Raw genomic sequence first — 10,000 nt, forward strand, 5'->3', positions numbered from 1 at the left:
AAAAAAAAAAAAAGAAAAAAAAAAAAAAAATTGCGAACCTGCATATCGTACCGTCGTACGTCAATAAAAAAATAAAAGGTATAGTGTCCAAAAATCATGTACACACGACAGCACATCGGCACCCCGCTAGCGGCGGCAGCACGGGTGCAGATCTTAATAATTCACATAAGTCGACGCAGAATAATCAGCCACATATTGCCTTGCACTCTCTGTGTGTGTGTGTGTGTGTGTGTGTGTGTGTGTGTGTGTGTGTGTGTGTGTGTGTGTGGCCTTACGCCAACATGTGTGCACGTGCGTGTGTGTTTAGATGCGGTTGTAGGTGCTGCGGTCCTTGGAGCGAAGACGCGAGACGTACAGGAACACAATGAGAACAACAAACAGCGCCCCAATGATGCCCCCGGCAATGGCACCTGGCACACGGTCATCCCGCAACGTCAAGGGAGGGAGGGGGCGAATGAGATTCAGTGTTGATGTGAGATGTGTGGAACTGGTGCACACGAGACGAGCGAGGCATCTGAACACAGTGTACTGCGACACAAACACGACACACACACACACACACACGAGCACACACACACACACACACCTGTCTCGCTGCTGATGTTGTGCCGTGGATAGGTCGCACAACCCTGTTCACAAAAACCATACATGGGCAGGGGACATGTCATTGAGTACGACAACCAATGCCCTTCTTGCTCGTGTTGTCTCGTCTTGGTTCTCCCTGCCATCGTCCATCACACCTTTCAACAAATCAAACTCGCTCATGATCAACACCAAGCACACCAACACAACACAAGCACCACAAACACCAGCACCAACACCAGCATGAACACCACCACCAGCACCGCCACAAACACCAAACACACCAGCACAACACAAGCACCACAAACACCAGCACCAACACCAGCATGAACACCACCACCAGCACCGCCACAAACACCAAACACCACCACGACCACCAACACCGCTCGGACCTGCAGGTTTTCTTGGAAGTTGAGGACATATGTTGCGTCGTGCAGTGGATTGCACTCGTCCGTCTGCGCAATTTGAATCCGCGACCCGCAGTTGTGGCACGCGCTCTGACACACGTGTGAAGGTGAATGTGCGTGTGATTGTGTGCGTGTGATTGTGTGTGTGTGAATGTGTAATGAGTGTATGTGTGTGAATGTGTGTATGTGTGTGTGTGTGGAGATGAATGTATGATTTTGAATCGATGACACTTGACATGCGAGGCGACACCAGCAAGCAATGCACCAACGCGCAGGTCACCTTCAAGCACGCCACGTGTACAGCCAACAATGCACCGACATCGGCGACATGCGTACATCGTGACAGTCCAGGTACAGGTTAATGCCTTCCTTCACCGCCTCGACCTTCTGGTACAGCGTGCTCACGGCCGGCTGCGCTCATGTGGTCGTGATTGTGTGTGCATGTGTACATGTGTGTGCGTATGTGAGTGAGTGAGCAAGTCAGACACACACATGCACACACATGCACACACATGCACACACACATGCACACACACATACACACACAGGCGCTCCGGTCTCTCGATGTACCTTGCGGCATGTGCTGTCGGCGCGACCCAAATTCTGACAACAACAGAGTGAATGGGTGGTGCAGCATGAATGTCAGCACGATTGCAAATACAATGACACAACTGTGACATGAGAGACGCAACACAGGCGTACAACACACACAGACACACACACGTACACACACACACGCGCACACACGTGCACAGGCAAAGCACACACGTGCACACCTGGATGGTGGCTGTTGCGTTGCCGCCAAGCGTGCAGGCGTTGCTGCCAAAGTACTGGAACATGAGCAGTTCTGGAAGGGACGGGCGTGGAATATCGCCGGGTCCAATGCACGCGCCCTCACTGCGCTGCACAGAGGCGCTGAAGAGGTAGGAGCCCGTGTCGGTCTGCCCAAAAGTGTCCGCCACCTCGAAACACTCTGTGGTCAGCTTGCGTTTCAGCTCGGCGCCACAACTGTGAGGGCGTGGTTGGAAACACGTTGTGTGGTAGATGGTCGTGATGAGCACAGCGTGTAGTGTGTAGTGTGTGTGTGTGGATGGGTTTCGGCCTGCTCGCCTGTCCGTCTGTCGGCGCGCTTGCAGTCATCTGGGTTGCAGAATGAACCCCAATCATCGCCCCCCGCCCACCCCCAAATGCCCAGAAGTGAGTACACGCACTTGGTACAGGTGTCGTCCTTGCAGAACAGGCTGCCCGTGACTTTGTCCTTTGTTGCTGTTGATGGAGTAAACAAACGCATGGCACAACAAGCCATGGCGTGAGCGCAGGTTTGTGCTCAATTATGCAAAAGCATCATCACACCACTGTACGGGGGGGGGGACACCCGACTTGTGGGACGAGCAAACCCTGCTCCCGAAGCAAAACAGCAGTGACAAGCAAACCAACGAACTCGGTGTCGTCGCTGCACAGGCACACCCACTCCCTCGAGCTTACCATCGTAGGTCAGCTTGTAGTAAGAAGGCTTTGGATCTGAGAAGATGGTGAGCTCTGGGAGTTGGTGACAACGTCCATCGAGCTTTTCCACCTGCACCACCATGGCCAACGAGTTGATTGTCTCCATACGACACGTGCTGCTCGGTGGGAGGAGTTGTGTGTGTATGTGTGCATGTGATTGTGTGAGTGCGAGCGAGAGAGAGAGTGTGTGTATGTGATTGTGTGTGTGTGTGTTCCGGCAAAGAATGGCACCAAAGACGAGCAACAGGCAGTTCCACACACACACACACACACACACACACACACACACACACACACACACACACACACACATGTGCACAACGTACTCCGAGTCTTGGAAGAGGGAGATGGTCAAGTTTTCATCCTCTGCAATTGTTGTGCCAGCAAGCAGCACAACAGCCACAACAACAACTGCAAACCTGCACACGGCAATGTCCCACGCGCAAGCAGTGTGAGGCGGCCAAAAGGGTGTTCAAGTACAGAGAGAGAGAGAGAGAGAATGACAACCACACACACACACACACAGAATGACACGCGCGCACATGCACACGCACACACACACACACACACACACAGCATGACTACCATAGCAAGCACAGCACAGCACAGCAAAGCACATAACACAAACCTCATCGTCGTCGTCTTGGAGAGATCGGGGTTGTAGAGGATTTGTGAATGACTTCAGGTATTCGTCGACCACGAAGAAGGACAGCAACCATGATGACGAGCGTTGTGTTGGTGTTGTTCTTGTTGGTGGCTGTGGCTGTGGTGGCGTGCAGTGGAAGCAGGTTCACTGTTGCAACACGAGCAACCGCCAGCAAGCGCGTGCCAAAGGGTGCTGTGCCTAGCAACGTGCAGTGTGACGGCCGTGCTGGCAAGGGCACAGTGGCGGTCGAATCAGCGTCGTCGTCGAGCCTGCTCGTGTCGTGGGACACGCCTGCTGCTGGTGAATTTGATGCCTTCTACGTTGCTGTTGGCGAGCCAAACACACTCTCTGGTCGGCCGTACTATGCTGTGCCAACAACCAACACGTCCGTGGTTGTCCTGGACTTGATGCCAGCGACGACCTATGAGCTGACTCTGTATTATCACCGCGCCGCGCTACCGTCGTTTGTTTGGGGATGGGAGGCCCTGAATGAAACCATCACGTGTGCCACAGCCTCCACTCACCAAGCTGAAGCACAGCTGAAACGAACAACCGGACCACATCCATCTTCCTTCAAGATTTCACTGTCGATGCCGCCTTTTGCACGGGCAAACGTGACAACAGCAGCAGCGTCGCAGTCAGTGGAAATCAGGACCTTGTCGCTGGGCGATGCAGTAAATTGGTCGCACCACACGTTCTTCCGCGTCAGCGCAACATGCGTCGGCCAACCTGTCGTGAGTGACATGGGTGTGCGTGTGTGTGTGTGTGTGTGTGTGTGTGTGTGTGTGTGTGTGTGTGTGTGTGTGTGTGCGTGTGCGTGCTTGCATTCCTGTGCCTGAGAGAGAGAGAGAGTATGTGTGTGTATGTGTGTGTGTGTTGGAGTTGGAACCACTTCCGTGCTGCATGCGTCTGCGCTACCGTTTCGCGAGTGCGATGGTGCACCTGTGCACTCACGGCTTGCTTGTGAATTGGCTGCGCCACTGCAAACAGGCCGCGTGTTGGGAGCTTCAGTCAGGTGCACCCGCAAAAGATTCGGCGTCAGCTACACATGCGTGCGTCTCTCCTAAACACCTTCACCACACCGAGGCCACGTGTGAGGCGACAATCACGCAACTGAACCCGTCCACAGCGTACATGGTCGTAGCCGTTAGTCACGGTCCGCCATCACCAACCGTCATTGCTGTTGACGTCATGTTCACCCAAGGTGCGGTGCTTGAAAGAGGGGAGGGGGTGCACCCCTGTTCCGGCCATTCGATTCACCGTATCACACATGTCTCTCTTCTCTCCTTCCGTCGTTGCGACGACATACACACATAGGATCAAACAAACACACACACACACATGTACATACGTACACCAATACACCAACGCACAATTCCACACGCATACATGCACACACGTACACTCACGCACTTCCACACACTACGGATGCCCTCCCCACCCCCATCTTGGCAGCGTCGAAGCAAACGCGCTTTGACGAGCTGTTTCGCATCAGCGAATACACACTAGATCTCGACTTCCTCGAGAACCACAACTCCGCCACTCCCGATGCACTCGCAGCGTATCTCTCGCACGGCACGCCCCTCAACACCTCCACCTTCTGGCCAAACTCGACAGCACACGACTGGGACATGTGCCAGGTCGGGTGTGTGTGTAGCTGTCTCTGCATATGTGTGTGCGCGTAAGAGAGAGAGAGAGAGAGAGAGAGAGAGAGAGATAGAGAGAGAGAGTGAGTGAGTGTGTGTGTGTGTGTGTGTGTGTGCGTGTGTGCATATGTGTGTGTGTGTGTGCGTGTGTGCATATGTGTGTGTGTGTGTGCATACACGTGGGCGGGGGTGTCTCGGTTTGCGAGCGTAAGTCCTTCTAAAGTGCGTGCTGCCCTTTCGTGTGACTCCGCCAAACACACGCCCGCGCAAGCATGTACACCCTCACCAACGCAAACACGCAACTGCCACCGGCTGTCTCCCTTCCCATCATCAGTCGACGCTGTCGCGTGTGTGCGGCCACGTGCGAGGTCGCGCCTTCGACTGCATGGCGTGTGCAACCAACTACCACGATGACATTGCGCGTGTGTGCGGGGGCAACTTCACGTCACGCGATGATCCGTTTGAAGGATTTGCGGTCCACTTCTTCTGTGGCATTGGCTGGCCCGAATCTCTCGTCATGAACTCCACCATTGCGCAGTACTGCGTTGAGTCTCAACCCGTCCCGGGCGGCGGCTTCGATCGAGGGTGCGTTGCGTTGTGTTGTGTATGTGTGTGTGCGTGTGCATGTGTGCGCATGTGTGCGTGTGTGTGCATGTGTGTGTGGGGGGGGGGTTGAAGTGAATGGACTTCACTCTGCGAGCGCTTGCCCTTTCTCGCCTTGGCAACTGATGTGTTGTGTGACACCATCACCACCATCACCACCACCACCATCACGAACTGCAGTTATGCGCAGTACCTGAGCTGCAACAGCGATGAGACGGACTATCTCGGCAATAAACCCATCGACCCCACGTGCATCTGCTGGGTTGGTTGGGAAGTGTGGCACGTGGTTGCATGTCCTTCGATTGCGCATGTTGTTGGCACCGTGGTAACTTTGTTAAAGATCACTCTGTGTGAGTGAGTGAGTGAGTGAGTGAGTGAGTGCGTGCGTGAGGGAGAGAGAGAGAGAGAGAGAGAGAGAGAGAGAGAGAGTGTGTGTGTGTGTGTGTGTGTGTGTGTGTGTGTGTGTGTGTGCGTGTGTTCAAGTCACGCACTCATTCATCACCACACTCTCTTTCTCCTGTTCATCCACACCACACCGCGTGTCAGGTGTACGACGACCGTGTGATCAGTCAGCAAAACGCATCAGAGCTGCACCGCCACTGCGATTTCAACCACCGCGAACCATATGTCAACGAAACGACGTGCAACTGCGGTCCAAATGGACAGCTCATTCTCCCAGACAATCCTTCCGCAAGGTGTGCACATGTCGGTGAATGTACACATGTGTGTGTTTGTTTGTGTGTATGTGTGTATGCGTGTGTGTATGTGTGTGTTTGTCTGTGTGTGTGTGTGTGTATGTCTGTGCGTGTGCGTGTGTGTGTGTGCGTGTGCGTACCCTCCCAGCACAGTGCACGCCCCGTCACCCATTGATTACCGCCTTGCACTTCACATGGTGCTGCGCAGGTATGTCGGCATCTCGCCTGTGCTGCTCCCCTACGGATTCTGGCTCGACAAAGCACCGCCGTCGTCATATCCGGTCTCCGTCAACTGCGGTGACAACTTCAGGTACATGTGCCTGTGCCTGTGCCTGTGCCTGTGCCTGTGCCTGTGCCTGTGCCTGTGTGTGTGTGTGTGTGTCTGTGCCTGTGCCTGTGTGTGTGTGTGTGTGTGTGTGTGTGTGTGTGTGTGTGTGTGTGTGTGTGCATGACCCTGTGCTCCACGTTTTGTGCTTGCTGCAATACGTCTTCGCAATAACACGCGTCGTATCTCAACCGCAGCACCACACATACACACACACGCACATACACACTTACACACTTACACACTTACTTCACCACCGCCACGCCTCATGCCATCATGCCACTTGCTTCGTGTCTGCAGCACACCCCGCATGGGCTCCTGCGGACTGACGCAATCACTTGGCGAGAATGGATGCACGTGGCGCATGTAAGACAACGCCATGCTGTGTGTGTGCGTGTGTAAGTGTTTATGTGCGTGTGTGTGTGTGTCTGTCTGTCTGTCTGTCTGTGTCTCTGTGTGTGTCTGTGTGTGTCAGTCTGTGTGTGTGTGTGTGTGTGTCTGTGTGTGTGTCTGTGTCTGTGTCTGTCTGTCTGTCTGTGTGTCTGTCTGTCTGTTAAGTGCTGGTGTTACTGCTCGTCTTCGCATGCCATATCGACAGCGCAACAACGTGCCATGCAACTTGGCTCGCCCACTGCTCAACCTCGTTCATGCTCACCACCACCACCCACCACGACCTGTTGACTTGAAGGCTGCCGCGTGTTCGCATGCTCTTTGGACCGGATCTCATGCACGCCGGCTGGAACCCGAATCCGGTGAGATGGACGGTGCTGCCACGCGCTCACAGCAACTGTGTGTGTGTGTGTGTGTGCACGTGTGTGTGTGTGTGTGTGTGTGCACACGTGTGTGTGTGTGTGTGTGCACACACGTGTGTGTGTGTGTGTGTGTGTGTGTGTGTGTGTGTGTGTGTGTGTGTGTGTGTGTGTGTGTGTGTGTGTGTGTGTGTCTTCTCACCTATCCATAACCCACTCAAACAAACTCGCCCTCTCACTACCCCCTGCGTACACAGCCGGCGGACACGCTGACCAATATGACGGCGACGGAAGCGAATGTGAGGGCATTTCAGCGCGCCGTTGCAACTGTGGAGACACGACTGAAGCCACGCTGCTGCGGCTGTTAGGAATATGCTGCCTTTTGTCTTCTGATGTCGCGTGTGCGCGTTGATCAGTTCACAAGAGCGGTGATGTGACACGCATACGCTGTTGGTTATGACATTGTTTATTCACACCGGTCCCAATACATGAAGGACAGACAAGAGTCAGAGACAGAGATCGAGCGATGATACGCAATCATCTCGCCACCACGCCACATGTACGCAAGCAAATACGCACCACACACACACACACACACACACACACACACACACACACACACATGTCGATCACTTCTGGGTCTCTGCTGCGCCGTGTGTCGTGTGCTGCATGAAGGCCTTGAGGCGCTTGCCGTTGAGACCGTGATCGAGAAACGGCACGAAGAACGTCGCCTGCACACCACGCGATGGATACGCATGGTAGTGACGGGGCAACGGGTGCGCGTTAGAATGCGTGGGGGGACAAGCTCGTGAGAGCAAGGGAGAAAGGGATAAGGAGGTGGCGGGAGGGGAGAACGAAAACGGACGTCAGAACACATCATACGTGCGCGGTACACAGACGAGCACACATACGCACCATGTTAAGGAGTGGTGCTCCGGGAACAGACACGGGGACCAGACCGGACGAGAAGCTATGACTCTGCTCATGTGGGGGTGTTGGGTTTTGTGAAGGTTGTGAGACGCTGGAGAATGATTCAACTTGCAAGGCGTCCGACAGCAGGAGGCTTTACCTGACCTTACACACCTACACCTACACACGCAAACACACAAAAGCACGCACGCAAGCACACACACACATACACACACACACACACAAAAGCACACACAAAAGCACGCACGCGAGCACACACACACAAAAGCACGCACGCAAGCACACAAGCACACGCAAGCATACAAGCACACGCAAGCATACACGCACGCACACACGCACAAAAGCACGCACACACGTGTACCTTGATGCGGACATGCTCATTTGCTTGTTCAAGCTCGAATTCCATCACGTCCAGCCATTCTGCCTTTGTGTATGACAGAACTTGGATCGTGTCGCCCTTCATCTGCAGCAGGAGCAGTCGCGGGTATGAGCCACTCATCTTGACCATTGCCACCATTTTTCATTTGGCTACAGGACGTAAACCCAAACAAATGTGCACGCACCAAGGGTTCTGCGAGCTGGAACTCCTTGGCGTTTGCCACGGCAGCAGAAAGGAGCCTGTTCTTTGCTTCATCCATGGACACGTGCTCAATCACCCACCTGTGCAGTCGCCCCACCGTGCGTGCAAGGACGAAAAAACTTGAATGAAAGCGCACGACACATGCACACATGGACACACACTCGCACACATGCAGGTTCTGCAGAGAGGCTACTCACTCCTTTCTCCTGCTGTGAAGGTGAGCCATGGGAGAAAACCAAAGAGCTGGCCTGCCGCATCATACCAGAACAAGCAAACAAAGTGAGTGTCTGTGTGTGCACTGTGTGCGTGCACTGGTGTGCGTGCAGATAATTGCACGGCAAGTGCGGTGTCGGTGTGCACCTCTCCGTCCTCCCGAAACCACAACCACGTACGAACACCATCACACCATGCACCTTGTTGCGGCCTGGAAGCTGCTCTGCAGCCGAGCAAACACTGTGGGAACATAGAACTCCGCCATGCCGCTGTTGCTGCTGTTGTTGTGATGATGTTGATGTCGTTGTTGATGCTGGACGCACAACAAACCAAACCACACTGCACACACGCCACCAAACAGCAACCACCAACACTGTTGTTGATTGCGCGCAGTCATCAGCATTGCGGAAATTTATTTGATAACATTGCAGAAACGCCAACAACAAGTCCTTCCTTCCCACCTTGACCTCTCTCCTCCTCGCTCTCGCTCACACCCCGTCACCATCACCATCCACCTGTCTCTGTTGTGGCGTTGAAACAGGGTGGAACGCAGCGTGCAGGGCGATGTAGCCGCCTTGTTCGTAGACGACGTCTGTGTTGGCAAACTGCAGACCAGCGACAGTGGGCAGCGGCAGGCCTTTGGCCATGGCGCTGTTGAGCGCGGGAATCACCACCGCATCCAGCAGCTTGGCGATGATTGGGTTCAACGCACTGATGTTTGCGACGGGCACAATCGACCACTTGAGCCTGAGGACGAGAGAAAGAAAAAGAAGAAGAAGAAGAAGAAGGGGGAAGGAGGGCAGGTGAGGCGGTGAAAGAGACAAGCAAAGGGGAAACAGCCTTTCACTCGAACAAGGAGATGGACACTCAACAAAGCACTCCCTTCAGCAAAACCTCACTCCCTCACAAACACACACACACACACACACACACACACACAACACACACACACACACACACACACTCTCTCTCTCTCTCTCTCTCTCTCTCTCTCTCTCTCTCTCTCTCTCTCTCTCACACACACACACACACACACACACGCAAACGCAAACGCACGCACGTGGTGGTGAGATTGATGGCGGAGATGGCGCCGGTGAGGGTGGTGTTGGCGAGGGAGA

The 10,000-nt window shown here is 54.2% G+C and overlaps 4 protein-coding genes across 4 annotated transcripts in view; 1 reads left to right on the top strand and 3 right to left on the bottom strand.

Moving 5' to 3' along the window:
* Positions 1–303: 303 nt before the first annotated feature.
* PTSG_07845 (uncharacterized protein) lies at positions 304–3,128 on the bottom strand (the record flags this gene model as incomplete). The annotated part of the gene is made up of 10 exons (XM_004991593.1): positions 304–410; positions 587–629; positions 975–1,079; positions 1,326–1,400; positions 1,560–1,592; positions 1,766–1,997; positions 2,201–2,255; positions 2,475–2,611; positions 2,822–2,914; positions 3,124–3,128. 10 exons carry the CDS (start codon positions 3,126–3,128, stop codon positions 304–306), a joined length of 885 nt encoding a protein of 294 aa, XP_004991650.1.
* Position 3,129: 1 nt separating this feature from the next.
* PTSG_07846 (uncharacterized protein) lies at positions 3,130–7,660 on the top strand. The gene is made up of 10 exons (XM_004991594.1): positions 3,130–3,875; positions 4,132–4,345; positions 4,597–4,781; positions 5,122–5,372; positions 5,571–5,652; positions 5,937–6,085; positions 6,294–6,395; positions 6,711–6,776; positions 7,099–7,162; positions 7,417–7,660. The coding sequence occupies exons 1-10, from the start codon at positions 3,171–3,173 to the stop codon at positions 7,525–7,527; spliced, it is 1,929 nt and encodes a 642-aa protein (XP_004991651.1). The 5' UTR covers positions 3,130–3,170; the 3' UTR covers positions 7,528–7,660.
* PTSG_07847 (uncharacterized protein) lies at positions 7,609–9,287 on the bottom strand (the record flags this gene model as incomplete). The annotated part of the gene is made up of 6 exons (XM_004991595.1): positions 7,609–7,890; positions 8,075–8,137; positions 8,451–8,552; positions 8,653–8,749; positions 8,867–8,917; positions 9,083–9,287. Coding segments are annotated over 6 exons (620 nt in total), but the record flags the coding sequence as incomplete, so codon positions are not given.
* An 83-nt stretch (positions 9,288–9,370) lies between these two features.
* PTSG_07848 (uncharacterized protein) overlaps positions 9,371–10,000 on the bottom strand; it is a gene marked incomplete at both ends in the record, with an annotated part of 4,172 nt that continues 3,542 nt past the window's right edge. Inside the window, 2 exons of the mRNA XM_004991596.1 lie at positions 9,371–9,629; positions 9,943–10,000. The exon at positions 9,943–10,000 is cut by the window's right edge and continues 66 nt beyond it. Of these exons, the coding sequence (XP_004991653.1) occupies positions 9,371–9,629; positions 9,943–10,000 (317 nt within the window). The remainder of the gene's footprint in view (positions 9,630–9,942) is intronic.

This window comes from Salpingoeca rosetta (genome assembly GCF_000188695.1).
Source record: "Salpingoeca rosetta unplaced genomic scaffold supercont1.19, whole genome shotgun sequence".
Lineage (NCBI taxonomy): Eukaryota > Choanoflagellata > Craspedida > Salpingoecidae > Salpingoeca > Salpingoeca rosetta.

Excerpts from the sequence above, each read along its gene's own strand:
- PTSG_07846 (XM_004991594.1), top strand. The coding sequence starts at position 3,171 with ATGACTTCAGGTATTCGTCGACCACGAAGAAGGACAGCAACCATGATG. Across the intron at positions 4,346-4,596 it reads TGACGTCATGTTCACCCAAG|CGTCGAAGCAAACGCGCTTT; the intron begins GTGCGGTGCTTG and ends CCATCTTGGCAG. Across the intron at positions 6,396-6,710 it reads AACTGCGGTGACAACTTCAG|CACACCCCGCATGGGCTCCT; the intron begins GTACATGTGCCT and ends TCGTGTCTGCAG.